The sequence below is a fragment of the Leuciscus leuciscus genome (genome assembly GCF_965113295.1).
Source record: "Leuciscus leuciscus genome assembly, chromosome: 14".
Taxonomy (NCBI): Eukaryota; Metazoa; Chordata; class Actinopteri; order Cypriniformes; family Leuciscidae; genus Leuciscus; species Leuciscus leuciscus.
In genome coordinates this window covers 37,928,661-37,953,840 of record NC_138738.1, presented here as the reverse complement: position 1 = coordinate 37,953,840, position 25,180 = coordinate 37,928,661, and the positions used below count along the sequence as shown (strand labels likewise).

General features: G+C 39.1%; 1 protein-coding gene across 1 annotated transcript in view; it reads left to right on the top strand.

Moving 5' to 3' along the window:
* Nucleotides 1–25,180, top strand: part of ptprfa (protein tyrosine phosphatase receptor type Fa) — a 195,549-nt gene that overhangs the window by 43,316 nt on the left and 127,053 nt on the right. The window contains 2 exon segments of the mRNA XM_082136098.1: nucleotides 13,968–14,113; nucleotides 19,938–20,079. Coding sequence (XP_081992224.1) covers nucleotides 13,968–14,113; nucleotides 19,938–20,079 — 288 coding nt within the window.

Sequence of the window (25,180 nt, the reverse complement as noted above, 5' to 3'; positions counted from 1 at the left end):
TTTATGTTCACCAACAACAACAAATATTCAACAACAAATATTTTAGCTAAATATATTTATAATTTAGTGCTAATGTATATTTTAGTCAGAATAATTGCTCTCCTATTCTATTGCGCTCCGTCTGTTCGGCGCGCATGCACGCGGCGGCGCTCGTTCACGGAAGTTTAGCTTGCAGAAAGCTCGCCCACTCATGACGGCAAACTGGAAATATTGACTTTCTAACATTTACAGATGGAGAATATGTCCGTGAAATGTAAGTTATGCACTGAGGAAATTATTGGATGTCACTTCAGCTTATGGCTAAATATTATTAGAGGTAGGCTATATTTGTTTCCACCGGTGTGGAGTTTACGTATGATGACGAAAGCACGTTAGTGAGAGCCCTCCCGGAACCCATAGAGAATGCATTGCAGTGCCTGCAGTTCGGAAAAAAAAATCTTTGAATGTAAGTCTATGGGAACACTCTGGGCGATTTTCGGCCATAGTGAAATCGCCCAAAAAGAGGCGGTACTCCACAGAACGTGACTTGGCGCTGATTGGACTATATACAGAGGCAGAACAACAGTGAGTGACTGCTATAGCGTAACTCTGTGGTTGAATGAGATTGTGATTGAAAAAGTCCCTTTCACACTTTGGTGGTGCGTCGCCCGATCGCCCTAATGAAGAAACCGCCGCTGGTCACAATACAATCTGACATCGGTTCTCTTGGCCAGAGATACAATATTTGACAATAACTTAAAACATTCCACTTTTTGATACTGATTTGACTCACGGGCATGTAATCAATAATTTCAATACAGCAATATTATTTGCCTATTTTACAACACCAGTTACATTTTTATTAACTCACAAATGCAACCAAAGTATAACATGAGCATTTAATTGAACTCTCTGCAATTTGCAAATCCCGTTACCCAATTGACAACAGTCAAGAAAATCTGTCTTCTGTGCGCTCTAAAATGTGCTAATCTAGTATTCCCATTAGGACATGCACAACAAAATGAGGTTAAAATTAAATTCAGTGATAATTTGACATCTTATAACAGTCGAACAAGTCTTTTAGTGGATCTTATAGAGAATCTAATATAAGATAATGCACAGTAAAAAAAGAAATATATAATTAATATCGATTGATTGGCTGATAAGGTTCTGTGTATTGAAAAGCGGGAAGCCTGAGCACACAACGCTCCCATTCTCCATCTTCTTTAATTATGGTCTCTGTTTAACAGTTCTGTAATACATTATTATTTGAAAAAATATGATTCCTAGTGTGCAAACTTACCAGATTACTGAGTCCCCTATTGGTTACAGTGTTTACTTTTTTTCCTATTTTTTAACAATTTATTTATTTGTGAAAAATACTGTAATATGATTACAGAATCAATAAGTTATCATCTAAAGTTTAGTAATATATCAGCTGGTTACTAGTTACCCTGCTCTCTAAGATAACGCCATTGGCCATCAAAAAGATCTATATCGGTCGACCACTAATATCGATGTATCATTGTACCCCTACCAGCAAACACTATAGCATCGTGGTCTCAACGATTGCTGTGGCAAGCCTCCATTTATATGTGATTAAAAGAGCACTGAAAATGTACAAACCTAGTTTCTGTGATTTTCAGTGAGAAAGGTTTTCTCTATCTTTTGGTGCACACAAAGATGTTTTATCCCAAATTCGCATGTGAAAAAGCATGTGAAGCGTGGTTAAAAGCTCTCATGGGACGTGGACGCACATCTAAGAGGGAACCTGCTTTGATTTAGTCATCACTCATTTAGTCTCTGTAAAATAAAGAAATTGAAATAGAAAAGATCTTTGGGATTTGGTTGCTTTGAGACGGTGATGTGTACTCTATTATATGAACTTGTGTGACAAACTTTATAGTGCCCACATTATGGTTTTTCGAATATTCCCTTTCATGAGGTGTGTAATATTGCTGTTTGTGAATGTAAACGTTCTGCAAAGTTGTAAAGTCGAAAATGCATGATAAATAAAGTTATTGTCTCCAAAATGAAAGAAGAGACTCTAAACCACCTAAACGAGTCGTTTTTCATTCGAATCTCACTGCATGACAGTTCTACATCACTAGAAAATATATTAGCATAATGCCCGCATATGTTGTGCGTTGTCCGCCCACAAACAACTTGACCAGCCCTCAAACACGTAATTTAACTGACGACTGCTTCTCAAATCTCAGAGTTCAACACAGGAACTTTAATGTTACATCAGTCATTCACGTTAATGCTCGGCTTATTGATACAGTTTCCGCATGTGCACCACAATAAATTAGAAATATGCGGTACTGTCTTCAGGCCGCGTGTCCACCAAAGCTGAAAACTCTAGGCGCTCTGCTGAAAACACCTAGCTGTGGGAGCTTAAGGGCCCTATCTTGCACCCAGCGCAATTGACTTTGTACAGCGACGCATGTATCATTCCTATTTTGCACCCTTTACACAGAGGACTTTTCCCTCCACAGACGCACGTCGGTTAACTGAGAAATACACTTGCGCTCCCGGGGGCGGTTCAGCGCAAAGAGGAGGCGTGTTCCGGCGCAAACGTTCCCTGATGCTATTTTGCAGGTTTAGAAAACAATTCCGCCACTGACCGAAAAAATCTAGTTTGAAGTCAGTGGCGCGTTGTGCATGTTATTCATATGCTATTTTAAGGGTGCATGCTTGGCCATAATCAATGTAGCATGTGCACAATGCACATAGCCTACACTTTGATTCTCTCATCTACACAGAAGCAGCAGTTTTCATTTTTGCAAATCATACATTATTACAATAGATAGATAGATAGATAGATAGATAGACAATTTATTATAAAAGCATAAATCTAGCTTACACATTTACCCAAATTATCATACGCCTGTTTAACCGAAGTTAATTTGGGTGTTTCTCCATCCCCAATGTCACTTCTCTGTGTTTTACGGCCCTGACAAGAACGTCGGTCTCCTCGGCTGTGAACCGCTCCTGGCGTGCGCCTGGCAAATCCGCCGTTATAATAGCAAACCGCCATGGAACAAGCGCGCCTGCTCTTAAAGGGAATGTGAGATGACGCTCTGATTGGTTTATTTCACGTTACGCCCAAACCACACCTATGAGTAATGAAGCTACTTCAGACCAACCCATTTTAGATTTGCGTCGGGCGCAAGAGTCATTTATCCCGCCAGTATAATAGCAACAGCGCCCGAGATCCGCCCACAAAGTTACTTGCGTTTTGCGCTTGATACTTGTGTTTCAGATCGTTAAAATAGGGCCCTAAGAGTGTTTTGGCAGCGCAACGTTTTTTTCAGTTGAGACTCTTTGCTTGCTATGATGCGGAATATCCGCGGATGTGTTACTAGTATCTAATTTCACAGATAGTTTGTTTCTGTGTTGTTTATAAAAATGTTGATACAATATAAATATAAAGTATTTGCTCTGGCTCTTGTTTTTAATAATTTTGTTCCGTTATTATGCTTGTTGTTGTCATCTGTTGACGTTGTACAAGCAGAATGTTGAATGTCGAACCCCGGTATGGTATTTGTCCCGCCCCTCCTCCACTGTGATTGGACGGCTGGGTAAAAAAGTGACATTTACATTTACATTTACATTTAGTCATTTAGCAGACTAAATTGACATTGATGAGCACTGCGTTTTACCCAAAGTTGAACATTCTTCAACTCTCGGCGACCGGTATAAAACGCCGAGCGCTCAGTGCTTCAGCGTGAAATAGATGCTCGGCGCCTCGCTACTCTCCTGGCGGTTGAAAAACGCGGCGCTCCCATTGAAAACAATTGGAAAAATACGCCTTACTGTGTGTCCAATCGCTGAGCTTTAGGAAGCCTCCGGATGGAGCTGAAGTTCAGTAATGGTAACGGGCGTTTTGTTTCTGACATGCGCTGTGAGCGGTAGACCAATCACAACAGACTGGGCCATCTGGCCAATCAGAGCAGAGTAGCTCTCGGAAAGGAGGGATTATGAGAGACTGATTCATCCATCGAGTTGTTTGAGAATAATTGAAAAATTTGGTGATGTTCAATGTATATTATGAGAAAATGTAAGTGTTTTTTGACCTTTGATGCATGTAAACCTGTTTTAGGAGACTCCGAAACAACATTAGGAACCTTTAAAATAGCATAATAGAGGTACTTAAAATCCACATATAGCAAACTTTCCCCAAATGTATAGTTACTGAAATCAGACTACCATGACCCAATTGTTCAGTTTCTTTTAAATAACTCCTGCTGCCTTGAAAGGCAATTAAATTGTCATCAGAAAGCTCATTTTCTGATTCATACTTCTCAGAGCGATGAATGAGTTTATTAGTCGTGCCAGAGTCTCAAACGTGAGACCGTGTGCTGATTGCGGCTGTATGATCACTTTCAGAGTTTCTCTGCTCATGTAGGCGTTTCACTCGCCGTTTATTGAGCGATCTTTACAATGATCGCACACGACCACCCCCGCTTACTCCCCTCTGTGTGTGTGTGTGTGAGAGAGAGAGAGAGAGAGAGAGAGAGAGAGAGAGAGAGAGAGAGAGAGAGAGAGGAATTGGTCATGGTGTTGATAATGGGAGCACCATTCTGCCTCTCTATTGCTATTTAGACAGAGCCATTACTGTAATGCACCACCCAATAGGGAATAAAAGAGAAGCAATTTCTCTTTCTTTATCTCACTCTCCTCTCTTCTCCTGAATAATAAAAAGCCCAGGCATTCAGGCTGGAGTCTCACTAACTCGGTTTGAGAGTTTAGTGTCCTTCTCACCTTACTACCACCAACAGAATATTCAGACCACTTTCAAATTAAGAGGTCACATTATAAGGCTTGTTTCTAAACACTGGATTTCACTGTATAGATCGGCTCGTTCAGGGCCAAAGCTCAACACAAAATCAAAATGGACCCTGTTTGCTTTTTTTAATGCATGTATTTTTCAAAGTTGTAAATAAAACAAACATTATTGGAGTATGTTTTACAAGAAAATACTAGTTCAGTCTTTCTACTTTATAATTTCACGTTTAAATAAATGTGTTTTGCGCCATTTCTTTGTAATTATTTGTAAATTTTACTTGCAATTTCTGAGTGAAAATTGTTAATCCTACAACATTTATTCCAGTGTACTCTTATACTGAAAGATTTATCCATGCGCTATTTTAGAAAACAACCTGTTTAGTGCAAGCTGTGATCACTGAATGCAACTAGCATGCAAACACAGGAGTTTATGTTGACTTTTGTTCTTGATATTAAACAGTTTTTTGAACAGTAGCATTAAAAAGAGTTCACCTTGTCTGTACAAACATGTTGTCTATATTTCTCTTGTGCATCTGCAGCACAGGTATTGAGCATATTAACACGTACTCTGATCAAATTCTTTTTCGCAGACATGAAGAGAGATGGTAACTGAAGGTAAGCCGTGCATCCATAATTAATGAGAATAAATGGCTGGGCTGTTGTTTCTCGATCGATGTTGAGATGCTTAATGTTTAGGGACCGAGGGCAGGAGGCTGACTTCCTGGATGCTGTCAGTTTATTTCACTTCACGCTGGTTCCATACAGGCAGTTCTGTGAGGGAAGTGGCGTGTTTATTGGCATTATGCTGTGTAACAGTAAATTTATCTGATTCTTGGTCTGCTGTTATTGTGCCTCCCTGTCCTTAAATAAGCACCTAATATTAAAGGGGTGGTATAATGCCCTTTTTACAAGATGTAAAATAAGTCTCTGATGTCCCCAGAGTGTGTATGTGAAGTTTTAGCTCAAAATACCCCACAGATATTTTTATATAGCATGTTAAAGTTGTCACTTTTTGAGGGTGAGCAAAAACGCACCGTTTTTGTGTCTCTGTCCCTTTAAATGCAAATGAGATTCTGCTCCCGCCACAGGGGGTGGAGCTTCAAGAGCTCGTGTTTTCAAACTCTGAAAATTTCAAAAACGTTTAGCCTTTTATGTTCAAACCAGAGTCAGATGATGATGGAGAGACTCAAGAAGAAGTGACAACATGTAGAAGCAACAGGACATTTCTGAATGGTTAGTTGATGAATTTATGTTGCTGATGTGGAGTTAAGAGAGAGAGAGAAACGTTTTTGTCATTGTAGTTATACAACGAAATTTGTTTGGTAACTCACAGAGGTCAGCAGCCATAAAAACAAAACAAAAACAGCACACATAACATAATAAATGTAATAAAAATATAAAATATAAAGTATAAATATACAAATAAATAATTAAAAAGGCACTTAATATAATCAACAAGATAAATTTAAGGATAGAAATGTAACAATATTTACAGTATATTTAATAATATAGTGCAAACATTAATGTCCGATGAGTATTTTTGTACATTAGCAGCAAACATGAGAGAGGGCAAAGAGAGGCAAGATTAACTATTTATTAACTAATTAACTATCTAATTAACTATCTTCTAGTCATTAATTAGCATATTCTGTCATGATAATCTATAAATCGTGTTCCGGGGGCGGGGTTTATGTAAATTCTAGGGTTGGTGATGTCACTAACCCGGGAGGAATGTCATGTAGTTCCTACCAGCCGTTTGTTGTAGTCCTTAAAAAGCAATTTCTTTGAAAGAAAATATCTCTCTTTGCTTTGAACTTTGAGCGTTATAACTTTGCAGATGTTGTTTATGCTCAAACAGCAACATTACACACTAACTAAAGTTAGAAAAGTTAAACCATAATCAACCACCCCTTTAAGTGTGTCTCACAACTTATCCCCCCTCACATGCAGAATAGACACACAAACTATGGCTCAGCTGATCATCTGGTTTCAGAGCTGTTGATGCTCATTAATCCTGGGAACTGTCAGCGAGCAGATTAACGCTGTCCTCGCTCCAGGCGGAGGGATTTGGGTGGTATGTTTGTGGTCGGCGGCTTGGCCTGTGCGCTGCAAACATGCAGGCCTGTTATACATAATTAGCATGCGTTCTTGGGTGATTCTTAAATTATGGAAATTTTTGTTATGTGTTTCAGCTATGCCATCAGATCCTGAAAAATTTATGAAACATCCGATCATGCTTTGTGGGTTTCTGCCACTGTGTCTGATAATAATTGGAGAAAACTTTTAATTAGGTCTAGACTTAAACTTAAGGAGCATTCACACCAAAAACGATAACTAAAAGGATAACTATAATGACATCTACACTCACCTAAAGGATAATTAGGAACACCTGTTCAATTTCTCATTAATGCAATTATCTAATCAACCAATCACATGGCAGTTGCTTCAATGCATTTAGGGGTGTGGTCCTGGTCAAGACAATCTCCTGAACTCCAAACTGAATGTCAGAATGGGAAAGAAAGGTGATTTAAGCAATTTTGAGCGTGGCATGGTTGTTGGTGCCAGACGGGCCGGTCTGAGTATTTCACAATCTGCTCAGTTACTGGGATTTTCACGCACAACCATTTCTAGGGTTTACAAAGAATGGTGTGAAAAGGGAAAAACATCCAGTATGCGGCAGTCCTGTGGGCGAAAATGCCTTGTTGATGCTAGAGGTCAGAGGAGAATGGGCCGACTGATTCAAGCTGATAGAAGAGCAACTTTGACTGAAATAACCACTCGTTACAACCGAGGTATGCAGCAAAGCATTTGTGAAGCCACAACACGCACAACCTTGAGGCGGATGGGCTACAACAGCAGAAGACCCCACCGGGTACCACTCATCTCCACTACAAATAGGAAAAAGAGGCTACAATTTGCACAAGCTCACCAAAATTGGACAGTTGAAGACTGGAAAAATGTTGCCTGGTCTGATGAGTCTCGATTTCTGTTGAGACATTCAGATGGTAGAGTCAGAATTTGGCGTAAACAGAATGAGAACATGGATCCATCATGCCTTGTTACCATTGTGCAGGCTGGTGGTGGTGGTGTAATGGTGTGGGGGATGTTTTCTTGGCACACTTTAGGCCCCTTAGTGCCAATTGGGCATCGTTTAAATGCCACGGCCTACCTGAGCATTGTTTCTGACCATGTCCATCCCTTTATGACCACCATGTACCCATCCTCTGATGGCTACTTCCAGCAGGATAATGCACCATGTCACAAAGCTCGAATCATTTCAAATTGGTTTCTTGACCATGACAATGTCAAGAGTTCACTGTACTAAAATGGCCCCCACAGTCACCAGATCTCAACCCAATAGAGCATCTTTGGGATGTGGTGGAACGAGAGCTTCGTGCCCTGGATGTACATCCCACAAATCTCCATCAACTGCAAGATGCTATCCTATCAATATGGGCCAACATTTCTAAAGAATGCTTTCAGCACCTTGTTGAATCAATGCCACGTAGAATTAAAGCAGTTCTGAAGGCGAAAGGGGGTCAAACACAGTATTAGTATGGTGTTCCTAATAATCCTTTAGGTGAGTGTATATTAGTGTCCACAATATCGATATCGTTCTGTTTGTTTAAAGCGCACACTGCAGTTTTGGAATCTGACACTCTAAATGCTCAAGCAGGATGGATTCTGATTGGATGTCAGTGTTTTTATCGTTCATCAGCTGGGGGAAAATAATCTGAAAGTGATTCCATCAATATCATTCCTCTGTTACATTATTGTTATCGTTGTGGTGTGTGGACTTATATGTACACTGATTTTTAGAACTATATCTTTATTGTTATTGTTATAGTTGTCGTCCTTTGTGTGAACGGTCCTTTAAAGGTCCCGTATTATGCCCCTTTTCACAAGATGTAAAATAAGTCTCTGATGTCCCCAGAGTGTGTATGTGAAGTTTCAGCTCAAAATACCCAACAGATCATTTTTACAGCATGTTTAAATTGTCATTTTTTGGGGCTCAGAAAAACGCGCTGTTTTAGTGTGTGCCCTTTAAATGCAAATAAGCTGCTGCTGCACGACACAGGGGGTGGAGCTTCATGAGCTCGCGCTCAGTCTCTCAGGACAATTTCATCTCACGGAATGATGATAATATCAGAAACTCTCAGTAACGGTGTTCATTTCGAGTCGGACAATAATTCCTACAGAGTCAGAGTGCTGTATAGAGATGGAACAGGTATAGTTTAGTAGTTTAATTACGGTTATTATAAGGTATTTGTCATCTGCTTGTATGTATCCATTATTTATTAATAGCCTACAAGTCTGCTGTTTCGGATCAGGTCCGAATGATGATCAAACATATACTGATAAGTTTAATAAAGTTTATTGTACATCACACAAAAGATGAAGCATCAGTTTTACTTCAGAAAATCACCGTAAGAGCTGAGTAAACAAAGTAAGTTATAAAAAGTGCTCAAGTACTTATCCCCTTCCTCATCACCCCCAATTTTGGCAAGTGCTGCATACATGAAATGCCCAAAATAAAAAGGTTACTGCTCATAAGTAATTCTGAATAGAAACATAACACACATACATTTAGAAAGCCAACCCATGAGAGTTTATAGTTCAAGACTCAAAATTAACCAGACTGTTATTAATATTGAGATATATGTGACCCTGGATCACAAAACCAGTCTTATGTTGCACGGGTATATTTGTGGCAATAGCCAACAAAACATTGTATGGGTCAAAATTATAGATTTTACTTTTATGCCAGAAATCATTAGGATATTAAGTAAATATCATGTTCCATAAAGATATTTTGTAAATTTCCCACCTTAAATATATAAAACATTTATTTTTGTGAATGGATGCAGCACTATCGCCAACAGAAATGGACAACTTTAAAGGCGATTTTCTCAATATTTCGATTTTTCTGTACCCTCAGATTCCAGATTTTCAAATAGTTGTATCTCGGCCAAATATTGTCCTATCCTAACAAACCATACATCAATGGAAAGATTATGTATTCAGCTTTCAGATGATGTATAAATCTAAATTTTTTACAAATTACACATAAGACTGGTTTTGTGGTCCAGGGTCACATATAAGCTCAAACATATTTTGAACTAAAATAATCCAGGATCACCAGTGATCCCTGACAGGTAAGGGGATAAACGAATTTCGGTAGAGTTGAGGGAGCATTCCTGTGGGCGGAGGTTAGTCAAAAAACTGTTCTAGTGACGTCATTAAAGAAGGAAGTAGAGGGATGTAGTCCAAACGAGCCGTTCGATGTAGGCGACTTCTGTTAAATAAAATATCTCGCTTGGCATTGAACTTTGAGCTTTATAATTTTACAGATATTATTTATGCTCTAACAGCAACATTACACACTAACTAAAGTTTGAAACATGGGATCACGAACGGGACCATTAATCTTGAAAATGAATCACATTTCTGATCTTCAGACCGTCACCATGCTCTTCTGTCACCTCTCATTTCTATCATAATCAAAAATGTCTCTGTAATTAATTTTTTTACACAAATGCCACATAATTTGAAAATATATGATTTTTCTTATATTGTTATAAATTTGTGTATTTTTAAATGTAAGAATATTAAAGTTTTAATTTTATTTTTATTCTCAGGATGAAGTATTGTAGTTATAAAGGTTGGATCTTGGATGTTTTATACTTTTACTAGAAAAAAAAGGAAGGTTTATTAAATCCTGACCCGGGAATTGAGATTAAGAGAAAAATTATAGATAATCGGGACAAAAATTCATCATTTCATTGATTTTCCGTTAGTGTAGTGATATCAAACATAAATACACAAGGGAGCTAAAGTTACTTTTGAATATCTGCTATTGAGTCAAATGTATTATTATTCAGGTAGCTAACTATACACATGACAGTTTTACTAATTAAATTTGCTAAGCAATTTTGTTATATTGCTTCTCCCTGACAGTAATTAAGCTTGAATAAAAACAACTGACCATAGAAGAAGATATTTATCCAGTGCTTACTATATGTAGTATACTTGTGTTTCATTATAAATTGTTGTTTGCAGCACTATGCAAATCATGCTTGTGTACTTTGAAGTGTGTGGTAGATATTTCTTCTTACGCACCTGACTTTCTTCTAATTACCTGGGTCGTTTCCAATCAACACCCAAGCGTCTACAGTCGGCATTTAATAATCTTTATACTCTAGCATTGTGTCTTCAGTCGACAACTGGCTTCGAGTCGGACGACGCCGCATCCCTTTTCCTATAACACTATCAAAGTGTCTAGTAAGCTTCCCTTACTAACTTGCTGCGCAGCATTAACTAGACAGTCTCCAGACAATGCCTTCGAATATGCTTTAATCACGGCTGGAGGATGTCAGACAAATTTCAGAGAGAATCCCACCAGCAAAAAGAATACAACAGTTTTTATAGAATAGGAGCATTGCAAAAATGACATGAAAAATTACATAATTTCCCTACAATTTGATTGGTTCTTCATATGCAAACCCTTCTGTTACTAGGTAGAAGCAACTTAGATCTTAAATCGTAAAAAAAAAAAAAAATGGAAAAGGTTAGAAGTTCAGTTGATTACTCAATATGTCATGAGACTATTCTAGACTGTTATATTTTTGATATTGTCTAGCCGGCATCTCAGGATTTTCCACTGGCTTCGACACAAACTTCAGAGTACATTTTGTTCAAGTGGTAGAGTGTTAGTCCTAAAGGAGAAGTAAGGTTAGATGTTAGAATTATGACAGTTTACTATTTTATTTATTAAAAAATCCATCACAAGCGTTTGCGTTGACATGCCGTACTTGCATACAGTATGTTTAGGGCCTTTATGGGTTAAGCAGGTTCAGTCTCAGAAAAGAGACTAATGTGCTTTGATCCAGTTGCATTAGGTTTTGTCCATATACAAATACTCATTTAATCAAATGCTGGTGTTTTGGGGTCTTTTTTTTATTTATTTTTATTACTTTTTATGATTAAATTATGAGATTGTAATGATGTATTTATATACAATGTACACCTGTGAATGGCAGATTACATGAAAAGAAACCTCAGTGTCCTGTGTTTTGGTAAGGCAGAGTGAGGGCAGAAACTTTGCGAGCCAGATTGCTTTGCGCTGCCTCAAGAACACACATGAAAGTCAACACGGTAAATATTGCAGGAGGCCAGCATGCTAGCGGGCACAAAGAGCATTGTGTGACTGTGAGTCTGTAATGCCTGTCTTGTGTGAAACATCCATGGTCGGAGGTCAGCAGACAGGGTGACTGTCTGATAAATCAGTCATGAGATGAGGTTTGACCTCAGGTGTTTCAGGGGAGTCTGACGGATACCGAACCAATCATCTTTTAGTGTGAATAAGATTGCGATTTGGTTGTAAGTTATCATGCACCATCAGTGTGAGTGTGTGTGTCTGGGTTTGCTTAACTGTATTTTAAGGACAAAACTGTCCACAGAAGCTTAATTTGGCAAACCTCCAATATCAAATGTGGATGGATGGATGGATGGATGGATGGATGGATGGATGGATAGATAGGTTTATTTGTGTTTTGTGGAAAGTTGCCATTAACCTCATGTGAAGTCAGATAATATGTTGGCAGACTATTTTCTGAGAGAGAGAGTGAGAGAATTAGAGAAAGAGAAAATGACAAGGTCTCCTGGACAGTAACTGGTGCCGAGACAGCTCCTGCCAAAGAAAAGATGAAGACATTGTCTCCAGCGAAGGCGGCAGTTTGCATTATGCATCTGTATCCAGAGACAGAGGTAAACAAAGCAGGCACTGCACGTTATGATATATCTGTTGTTCCCTGCGGCGCACTGGATGGCTGGAATCTTTAATTACGTTCCCGTCAGCTCTCTGTTCCTCTACAGGCACGCCATCCTTTCACCAGGGGATGGCGGTGGACAGGGAGCTCAATTTGTTTGGGTTGCCATGGCTCGTATTCTGTCAGAACATTTAATTATGCTTTTGATACATCCTCAGAGATGAAGCTCTCATGGCTTATAAACAGTTTATCGTTATCTCAAATACAGCCAAGCGGAGAGCTTAGGCATTAGGGGAAATAGAATTCCCTCATATTGCCTGTATTTATTGTTTCTCACCTTGAGGGACGTGACCCAATGCACATGGAGGAACATTACTTGTACCGTCCTGGAGGTCTAGCTCAAGGCAGGGTTTAGACACTGTGAAAATATCTACTTTTGTTCCAACGCTTCTAGCCAGGACAGATTTATTGCTGAGTGAGTGCTCCTTCATAACTCAAGAGACTTAAAGGAATACATCACCCCAGGATGTCATTCCAAACACATACTATTTGTGACACACTGTGTTATTTTAGTCTCATTGAGATACTATTATAGTTTTATATATTTTTCTATTTTATGTTTTATTTAGTTTTAGTATTTTGCTGTGTTCATATAGTCTATATAAATGTATTAATTATTATTTTAGTTGTACTGTAGTTATTTTACTACATCACGTTAAAACAAATGAAAATCTGAAATAAAGCAGATTTTTTATTTTTTATTTTTTGAAAAACATTTACAAGTAAGTATGTTAAGTAATAAAAATATTTTTTAATGTTTTTAGTTGTAGTTTTAGTTAACTAAGATGACTCTGGTGACACAAAAGTAGTTCTTATCCAAAATGTTCAAGCTTCTGTTTTCCATTCAAATAAAGATTGAGATTTATATTGTCAAGATCCCCAAAAAATGAGTATCCCAAATCTAGTCCATATGACTTGTCCACTATATCTCTGTCATCCTGAAGTCTTTGTTTGAGAGACCGACTGAAATCGAAGTAGTTGTCCATTCATTATTTTCCCCACAGACACAACTCTCAAGTCTCAGTTGCTCTGCGTTTGCTATCAGAGTGGAGGAAATACAAATACATTTTTTTTATACGAAATATACATTTTCGATGAAATAAAGCTGGAGTCATCAATTAAATGAAACTAATAAACCTTTATACATGTTCTAAAAGAAAATGAATGTGGATGGCATAGCTCATGATTTGGTCTTGGAAGAATTTGTTGAGAAATATTTGAGTTTGAAATGAGACTTCTGATTTTTGATTGCAAAATTTGGTATTTTGGCAAATCGGAGTTTGAGACAAACTCTCTGTTTTATCTTATTGCCGTCTAGTGCAAACAATTGATCTTTTACTTACATGCTTCTCTCTCTTTCTCCCTCAGGCATGCCCAGTTTCATTAAGACTCCTGAAGATCAGACAGGGATTTCAGGAGGGGTGGCGTCCTTTGTGTGCCAGGCGGTCGGGGAGCCCAAACCACGAATCACCTGGATGAAGAAGGGCAAGAAAGTCAGCTCACAGCGCTTTGAGGTGGGTTTGAAATAATGAGATGTGTCTTGTTTGTGCGTGCGCTCTGATCAGATGTGATGTTGAGCATCATATGGGAAATCTACCTGCTTTCTGCCAGCTGTACATTTACCGGAAACACTAAATCAGATGCAACAAAGATCTTACCATTTCTTCCCACCAGTGGCTTCAAGGCATCCCATATAATACAGTAGCACTCTTTGATTAAGATCATGTGTGAGAGGTTTTCAGCTTTTATCATGACCTGCTCTGGGCTCTACAGTAGAGAACATCAGGGAAGTGTCGAGTGCTTCTTTGAGTTCATACCGCAGTGCTGATATCTGTACAGCGGAGATTATGCTGATCTGACCGACACATAGGGTTGGGAATCAAAAATCGATTCCAATTCTGGAATCGAATACCTGAGGTCAGGAATCGGATACTTGTAATAAAATTAAAATTTCTATTCCCTCTTATCGATTCCTTTGTGAGCATTTCTATGCCTTTAAACGACTTGCGCGCTGTTCTCTATGCTGCGCACACACCCAAAACGCGCTTGCCGAAAATGTGATTCTAAACCATTCAAGCGCATCCAAAATGTGCGCACAGAAAAAGTGATTTTAATGTGATTTTAAACCATTCAAGCGCGAGACGACTGGCACACTGTTTTTTCGTTTTGTTCTGCAGGCATGTGTAACTATATTGGATCCGTTGAGCCTAATATTCCTGCTGCCGTCTCTATAATAACACTAATCATACAAAAGACAAAGAGAAAATTCACTTATTCTTGACTGAATAACCTTTTTTACTATATTTGTAATGTGTATTTTATTTATAAAGTGCAGTGATATTTTTACATTTGTTTACAGTTTATGTACCTGTCCTGAATACCTGAAAATACCTTGAAACACTGTTTATTTCAGTCGTATCTTTGTTCATTTGCATCTATTTGTTGCGAGTTTGCGACACAGTTTAATTACTGTGTGTTTAATAATGCTCAATCTATATTAGTTAGGCTAGTTGTTTTTCTATGGTATTTTTAAACCACAGGAAAACGTTCCTTGCGTAAGTGTTCTTTAGCCTGTTGATTTTTGTTTATGATATTCAGCTACAATTAAATGCAATAAGACTAAGGGCTCTATCTTGCACCCAGCGCAATTGACTTTGTACACCGACGCATGTATCATTCCTATTTTGCACCCGTCGCACAGCGGACTTTTCCCTCCACAGACGCACATCGGTAAACTAGGAAATACACTTGCGCTCCCGGGGGGCGGTTCAGCGAAAAGAGGAGGCGTGTTCCGGCGCAAACGTTCCCTGGTGCTATTTTGCAGGTTTAGAAAACAATTCCGCCACTGACCAGGAAAAACCTAGTCTAAAGTCAGTGGCGCGTTGCGCATGTTATTCATATGATGTTTTATTAACAAGGTTCGGGAGGAGCAGGTGCAGATAATTAACCCAATTAGCACAAGTGGAGATCAATCAGTTATCAACTCAGGACAAGATAAATAACAGCAGAACCCAACTCTGTTCCTTGACAGTTTATCAGCATCTTGGCTCACCTTCTTGCTACAGTGTCTCAAAGCTTTTCATCCGACGACGAAGCAAACATCCCTATGGATCCGCCGCAGGTTGATCGTTAAAATAGGGCCCTATATGTGAATGATATCTAAGTTTTATTTTTTACCTTATTGGAATCGAAATTAGGAATCGATAAGCAGAATTGAAATCGGAATCAGATTCGTTACAATTCAAAGATACCCAACCATACCGACACAAGTGTCACATTGATATAATGTGCCGTGAGCTCAAATTATGGATGTGGTCTGCAAGTACTGCAGGCTTGATCCCAGGTTAAGAACTATGGTCACTGAGATGGCAGGGAGATGTATTTTTAATTTGACGGCAAGGCCAAAAAAACGCTGACGGCAAAAAAGAGAAATGCAGCACTTATTTTTGGACTGGAAAATGAAAGGGGCTGTACGAGAGAGATTAAATTCTGCTAAACGTAGCTACTCCGCTAAACTGCCCCCATTACTTCAACCACTCTCAAAAACCAAAACATGTCAGAAAACATGTTGAGACTGCAAACTCACAACTAAGCTAAAAAGTGCATTTGACTGTTATATATTCAGCAGTGGTGTTTAACTGTAACCATAGTCTCTGTGACCAAGACACTTACACCAGGTTACTCCAGGTGGATTGTACCTGTGATAACAGCACTCCAAAACTGATCACATCTTTATGTTCATGCTGTGAGTGCAAGCCAACACCATTGCCCCACGATTCCACCCCAGACATAAGCAGATCTCTCTATTCTGGTCTGAAACGGGCCAAAGAGAGTCTCATCTGGACCTGATGCTACTGCTGATGAGTGTATCGTGGCCTCTGTTTGGCCCCGGACAGTCAGATGTGACGTTTTTGGAGGAGTGAGCAGAGGAGGTCTGACAGGTCACCCTGCTCTCTGGCCAGCAGTAGAGAGCTCATCCTTCACTGTCCTGGCACTGATGCAGTCTTTGTCTCGGCTGGCAGATCCAGCAGCTGTACAGGTGGCAGTACAGGTGGCACAGGTCTGACGTGGACACTTTAGGGTGAGCGGATCTTGGATGGCCATCTCTCCTGCTGGTATGCCTAAAACATTTCCGGCCATGACTAAAATACTAACTCTCTGTTCCAAATCCTACTGAGCTGCCAACATGAGCCGCATTCATAATCATCTATAATCAATAATAATAGTAATTGATTATAAATAATATACCATAAATATTAATTGTCTAAATATTAAGTGCAGTGACTAATATACTATATCTAGTGAGCTGCCAACATAAGAAGTATTCACAATCATCTAATAAATAATCAGACTTAATCATCATCATCATCGTAATAAATAATAAAAGTCTTCATAGACACATTCACAACACAAAACCTGTTCCAAATTAGGCAGCATGAGAAAGCAAGATAAATTGATATATACTTAAAATTACTTTAATCCCAGAAAGCATTTATAAATATAATTCAATTTAATTACACATTTTTATTATATTACTATATTTAGCTTAACAACATGCTAAATCAAGACTACTGAAATCAATTATGAAAAACGATTTGCTAGGGTTTGCCTATGTGGACACATTTGAGGTGTCAGTTGAGATCAAGGCAGCTCACTATGTGTTGGAACAGCGCCATAGAGTCTGCCACCTCAAGTGGACTAGACCATTTATTTTAATTAAGCTGCAAAAATTGCTCTAAAATCATTATAATTATGATCCCACAACTATAAGCAAATGAACAGCTCATGTTTACGCATCAGTGCCCATTCAGCAATTCTGCCCGTTCTGAACGAGAAGCACTCCTCATTATATTATTTTATATATAAGTCTTTAAGTTACAGTCACAAAAACAGAAAAGTCAGGCAACGTGGACAATTATCATGAGAAACCGTGAATGTGTTTGAATCTTAACTAAAATTATAAAGAAATTGAGACTACAGAACAAAAATACAAGGCAAAAATACACTATTCAATTGTAAAAGCTGATAAGCTCAAACTGAAGTATTTCATTCCAGGAAATGTTGCGTTTGTTTTCAACATCAGTATAGACAGGACGGGGCTCCAGCAGGGGTGGTCAGGTTGATCTCAATTTGGCAGTCGACCTAAAAACAGAGAGAGTCTGACGGCAACGCAGGCATGAGGGCTCCCTGAGACGACCCTCCTCACACTGTCAGCTGAGCTGATTGAGCGTGAACGAGACGGGGTCTGACAGCGCCGGCATCTCGCTTACTTTAACTCTCTGCGTCTCACACACCCAGTGTAGTACATTTACACTACATGAGCTGATCACATCACTTTCATATGTGACGACAAAACCAGTCACATGGGTACATTTTTTTTAATTGAGATTTATACAGCACATTAAAGCGGAATAAATAAGCTTCCCATTGATGTATGGTTTGTTATGATAGGACAATATTTGGGCCGGGATACAACCATTTGAAAATCTGGAATCTGAGGGTGCAAAAAAATCTAAACATTGAGAAAATTCCCTTTAAAGTTGTCCATTTATGTTTGTGATTGTGCTCCATTCACTCACAAAAATAAATGTTTTATATATTTATGGTAGGAAATTTACAAAATATCTTCAGGGATCATGATCTTTACTTAATATTCTAATGATTTTGCCATAAGAAAAATCAATCATTTTGACCAATGCCCATGTTGGCTATTGCCACAAATAATACCTGTGCTACTTATGACTGGTTTTGTGATCCAGGGTCACATATAAGAGTGAGTGAGTTTGTTTCCAGCTGGGTTTATCACTTTTTGGATCTGAAGACATTTTGGCTGGTTATTGCTATTTCTGTCACGATTTTGATAGTAAGCGCAAAGAAATAACACAACCAAAAATGACAGTTTTCCCATCATGTTGTTTCAACCCTGAATTTGTTTTTATATTCCATGGACCACAAAATGAGAATGTTTTTGTCCATGCAAGAAAACTGGATGATAATTTATACTGTCAAGCTTCAAAAGGACAAAGATTCATAAAAGTAGTCCATGCGAATCATGCACTTTATTATAAAATATATTATACGTTATACTCAAGGCCGCATTAATGCACGGGCTAACCTGGGTTGAAGCTCAGGGTTCAGGGAAGCCGACTGCCAAGTTGTCTGTCAATCACTCTAATCGCACGTTACATGTCTGCTGATTGAGTGACCCACGTGGCCCCATAAGCCCCGTTCACACAGCCAGCGATTTTGTTGCTGTATGTCGCTAGTCTCTATACTGTGAAGTTGCTTGTGGGCGTTGGTAGTGCTGTCACTCTAATGTTATTGGTAGACTGCTCGTCTGGCCACATCTATACAAAACACCTATATTATATTATTTTAATTTGACTATGAATTAGGCTCAAAAGAAACAGTATGCTGTTGGGAGAGTGTTTTTATGTTACTACACAGCAGTGTTCAGTGGATTAAATAATTTACTAGATTAACGATCGATCAATCTACAAATTAAACTCACTCATACTGTCATAAATTACTAAAACGTCATCGGAATTTGACAAATAATCAATTTTCTTGTCCCTAATAGTCAACATAATGCAGGGGAAACTTTAAAATGAACTGCAGCAGTGCTAAACTTGCATCATAAAACTACAACACTCGAACTATAAATGTATGAATTAAACTCACTGAGACTGTCGACAGTTTATTTTAAATGCATAATTTTTATTATATCCATGTTTGTGGTTAGTTACAGTCAAATCATATAAAACAGTGAAATCGCCCTCGAACTCTTCTGTCTTGCCTGCACTCGAGACGGTGACGGGAGCTGAGCTCCACTGAAAGGCTTCTTTCCTATTGGTTGTCGCTCGTGAAAATCGCTTCTCATTTGCATAAAGTTGAAATTTCTCAACTGTGATGTAGTCTATTTCACTTTTTAAAAATGAGACTCTATAAATCAAGGGGATGGGGGGCCTACAAAACCTCTCAGCCCCGGGGCCTAACATTAGGGTTAAGGCGGCTCTGGATATACAATATATGCAAGTATATTTTACAAGCCATGCAGTAACTTGCCGTAAATTCATTAATTTATTTATGCATTTAGTTATTCATTCATGCATTCATTTTTGGCAGGTACTGGTATAGATTCTAATTTGATGTAAACTGGACCTTTAGAAGCGTGTGTTAATACATATAACCTTGCAATGTCATTTTAGACAACTGAGTGTTAATGTGTTTATGCTTGCTGGTCAGTGGACATGTCTGATTGTCTATTTGAAGAACAACCTTTGATTTTTGATGCTGGAAATATCTAATATCATCTGTACGTCTCTGTGTGTGTGTCAGGTAGTGGAGTTTGATGACGGTTCAGGCTCTGTGCTGCGGATCCAGCCATTACGGACACATCGAGATGAGGCCATTTATGAGTGCACAGCTACCAACAGCGTTGGAGAAATTAACACTAGCGCTAAACTTACTGTATTAGAAGGTAAGAATACAAGAATCTCTCTCTCTCTCTCTCTCTCTCTCTCTCTCTCTCTCTCTCTCTCTCTCTCTCTCTCTCTCTCTCTCGCTCTCTCTCTCTCGCTCTCTCTCTCTCAAACAGCATATTACTGTCCTAGCACTTCATGATGATGTCCAACTACAGTTATTTTATCTCAATTCATTGCATGCATTGTGCAATTAGGAATGGTGCAGATGTGAAATTAAAGAAACGCTGGCTGTAGACTGGCTGTGTTTTTGATTCCTCTCACACTCAGATAATTACCATTCTGGGAACATGGCAAACAGGAATTGAGCTGAAGTTAGATTCAGCAGGTGGTCTGACTGACTGGAGCTGGGGTGGGCGGGTCATGCGAAGAGCTTTTCATGGTCGTTTCCTTTTAACTTTGAGGTTCCATACGTAATCACTGTTAGCCTTGGCAAATATTCACTTTGTTTAATGAAGTTACCCTGTTGCACAGCGGGAAGATCTGATTAAAGTCAACATCAAAACTGATGCTGTTTACTTTCTTAATACACATTCCTGCTCTTATTGCACATTATTCATCAGCACATGTTATTCCAAAGAAGAAAAACTAATAACTTGCAACCTCCAAAACAACATTCCTTCTCATCTGATGCCACCTAGGAGATGCTCTGAGGATGAACTTGAACTTTAGCCTCCATGTCAGGGTCAAAAAGCCCCCACAATCCACTGCAAAGTCACATTCAGCTCTGATTCTGCTTTTAAACACCCACTTTATACCATCCTGTCCAGTTAAATATTCAGTTTCCCATGCAAATACTCATCACTATGGAAATAAAATAGTTTTGAATGCAATTTCATGTTGACTGAGGAAGACAGAGAAAGAGAGATGAAAGGATAAATATTGTTGGGGAATTTTTTTGGGTGACAATTTTTCTGCAGGTTACATCTTTACACCAGTAGGTGGTGACAAGTGACTCATTTTATTGAGGCAATTAATAATTTAGTAATCTGATTTGTTCAAAACATGAATGCATCAAGTGACTGGCTGCATCAAAAATGCCATACTTCCTTGCTATATAGTAGGCGAACAACAGTATGTGAGGAGTAGTATGTCCAACGCTATCTCACGACCAATTCGTACGAATTCGTACGAATGATAAAAAGTTGGCTAATTCGTACTAATTCGTACGACCTCACTCATACGAATTTGTATGATTTGTCTAAACCCACGTGATGGGTAGGTTTAGGGGCGGGGTCAGGGGTAGGTCATTCGTATGAATTCATACGAATTGGCCAATTCGTAAAATATGTACGATTTTGTTCGTACGAGTCAGGTCGTATGAATTCGTACGAATAAGCCACTTTGTAGAATTTTTACGTTTTCCCGTGAGATCGGGGTGGTATGTCCGAAATTAGAGTACAGTAGGTGAAATGTACCCGGAGGACTTACTACTTAATTTGAGATTCTTAAGTGCGAATCTGATGGACACTTTACCGTCCCATTAGGCTAGGGAGAGAATTTGTGAGTGGCAATGAGTGACACAACTGACGCTGGTGGGTCACATGACAATGACAACATGATGGATGTAGTATGTCCCGATTATGTATTGTTTATTATTCATTATATATTATTCATATTTATTAATTACTTATATAAAATAAATACCCACTCAGAGAGTATGTGATTTCGAATGCTGCCACTGTCTTTGTATGTCATTTAAATCATTCACTCGACTGATTTATTCAGTGACGAGTCATTTAACTGATTCATTCAAAACACTAATTCATTCAGGACTGAATCAAATGACTCTATATAAGTGAGTCATTTGAATCATTCATTCAACTGATTTATTCAAAACACTCGTTCATTTAACTAATTTGTTAAAAAATGCTGATTCCTTCAGGAATGACTCAAGTTATTGTCTTTCAATGAGTGAGTCATTGAATCATTTACTTAACTGATTTGTTCAAACAACACTGAATCAATCAGGAACAAAACACCACCCATTGTGTATTGCCTTGGCACTTAATCTGTGACTTTGGTTGAAACTATTTTCAATGTCATTGCAAAAAAATGGTCTGGCATTAATATGCATTACATCTAAGTAACTCAATATTAACTTCTTGAACTTCTTGAACTGTTGCATAAAAGCAGTACTACACTGTTGGTCTGAATATTAGCTGCTTCATGTGTCTACAACCTAAAATGGGCTGATATTCGAAACAAGCAGTCTTGCTCTTGTGATTTTGCTTCAATATATTTTCCTCAAAAACTCCTTGAAATGTTTCTTGCCTTCTTCTCACATGCTGACTGAGGGAAACTGTAAAAAGTTCAGCCAAACCAGGCGTTTTGTTCTCAGTGGTTTGTTATTCTGCTGATGGTTATGAAGCTTATCAGCCCTCCATCTCACAGGACTGTGAGGGGAAGAAACACACACACACACTCTTCCACGGGATTGGAACATGTGCAGCGTTCTGATAGCTGCCTCTGTTCTCTGTAAGCCTTGCTGTGGTTCCTCTGCTCAAAGCAAAGAGTTGTGTGTTTGTGTGTGTGTGTGTGTGTGTGTGTTTGTGTTTAAAGATGCAAGTTCATTTGAGGGCACATTTGAGTAGATTACCTGTGCCTGTAGCTCTGATAGTGTGGTTTTTCCATGCCTGGCCCTCTGACCCTGTGGTAGATTACAGCACGCACACACACACACACACACACACACACACACACACACACACACACACACACACACACACACACACACACACACACACACACATACACACAGATAGGCGATATGTGTTATGTGAGTGTGCCGTACACTGCAGCTGGATTCATGTTCAAACATGAGGAATATGGAGGTGCTGATACTACATGAAGATAAATCTCAGACTCTGTTCTTAGACAAAGAGGCGATGCGGCTGCTTGCTTTAGTCCACGGTTACAGCTCACTGAAATTCAACATCCTCATGTAAAGGCGGTTCTAGTCATAGCACGACACCACAGGGTATAAATCAGGGTGTTTGTCTTTTTGTAATATATCTGCGTACTAATCTAGAGAGTTCAGTTAGAGGGAAGAAAATTGTGGGTTTATATGATGCCAACTGTGTTTGAAACTGGGCCACGCTCTCTCATGCTTTCGATCCAAAGTGTGCGTTAAATGTGCGTTCTGAGCCACGAATCAGCATGTGGGCTGAACCTGTGCAGGATTTATTAGGGCTGTAGGTTAGGTGTTATGTCTGTGATATCATTACCCTGGTAACCCAGAGTTCTCGCGAGAGCACAAGTTGAATTTGCTCAGCGAGTTACTCTGGCTTCGAGTAATGATGCTCATTAAATATGCCCCTCTATCTGAGCTGCACCAATCACATTGGGTTATCTGATATAGGCGTGCCAGAGGCGAGATGACGACACCGCTGCGACGTTGAAGTCATTAGTAAACATTGCTAGATGGCTATGGATGAACACCATTTGTTTGAAACGGCTTTGGCCGCTACAATGAAAGATTTAGACTTTTTCTTAGCATATGGGGTTTATTGTTGTGATTGGTCGTAGTGTTATCCAATTGCGTGCCGTGAGATTTTCAAATGCATGCTTGGTGCCGCCCCTCGAACTGGCCGAGTTTCATTAGTCGACGCCAGACCATTAATCTTTTAGATTTAGGTCTGGGTTTCCAGGCTATGATATCATTGTAGTCAGAGCAACATTTCTCACCCGTCCTTTGGTTTACATCTGTGTTCTCCACAGACTAGCAGATTTTCTTGGCTGGTTATAACCAAAATGATTTTCACAAATTTGAGCAGTGTGTATTGACAATTACACTGTGGAACACATGGTACTAATCAAGCATGAAGATAAAGCACAACATGACAATAAGAATAAATCAGCACTAATTATGTTGCTTCTGTTGAGGGTTTATTCATTTATGTTTTACTGTTTAGTCAAGTTGTGTAATCAAGTCTTCTCTTCTTTGAGCCAGTTCTGTTTGCATCTCATCTCCTCTTTCGCTCATTTTGTTTGTTTTCTCATCTCATCTCTACGCCATTCTTTTCCCTGTTATATTATTAAATATCACCATTCCGTCTTGTCTAATCTCATCTGTGCTCATATGTTCTTATCTTTCTCTTCTATTCTTCCTTTCTCTTTTCTCTAATCTTTTTCCTTTCTCTTTTTCTCTAATCTTTTCTCTTGCCTCTACTTTCCTCTTTTCTGAGCCTGTTCTGGTGTCATTTAAGCTCGTCTCGTCTCAGCTCTGCTCACTTGTGCTATAGCTAATGATGTCACCTGAAAGCCAAAAATAGTCTCCCCCAAAGGATTTCACTGAAATGCTCAGCATCTAGAGTTTGAGTTCAAGAACTGCAAGGCCTTTTCAAGATGTCCTGAAAATACAGTATGCACTACATGCTCCACCATACAGATATGGGAAAACTCCTCTAGGTATCTTTTCACAGAATGACATGAAGTGTCAACTGGAGCGACATAAAATTGCAACTTATAAATGACATAAAACCTACACACAAACCCTGACAGAAATCCAATATATAGCATCACTTTCTGTGCATGCAAATAGATGAGGGGATTCAGACAGGTAATTTTATTCCATAGACATTTGCAAATGTATTTTTCCCACAAAAGTAATTCCTTATCGGCAAACATGCTCAGTAGACTGACGCCATGTGTTTATTTCTCTCTGCTGCTCGCCAGCTTACATCTTGAAGCTGTTAGAAAGGCCTTTCCAAAGATCAGCTAATGCGTTTAACAGGGCAGTGGGCAGAAATTACAACATGCCATTTCCGTTTTGGCATTTCACACACACAGAATTGTTGATCCATGACATAGGTTTAGTTTCCAGTGGTTGGCAGGGGCCCAGTCCCCCACTGAGCTGAGTTACACTTTAGCAAAATATCAATTACTCAGCTCTCCATCAGTGGTGTACTGCAGCAGGGTAAACACACACCTCCTTCCTCAGCATCACTGGGCTACCTGCCACACACACCTGCAGGAGACATTTAACACTACGAGCAGCTAAATTCACCATCACATCACTGCGTGTGTGTGTGTGTGTGTGTGTGTGTGTGTGTGTGTGTGTGTGTGTGTGTGTGTGTGTGTGTGTGTGTGTGTGTGTGT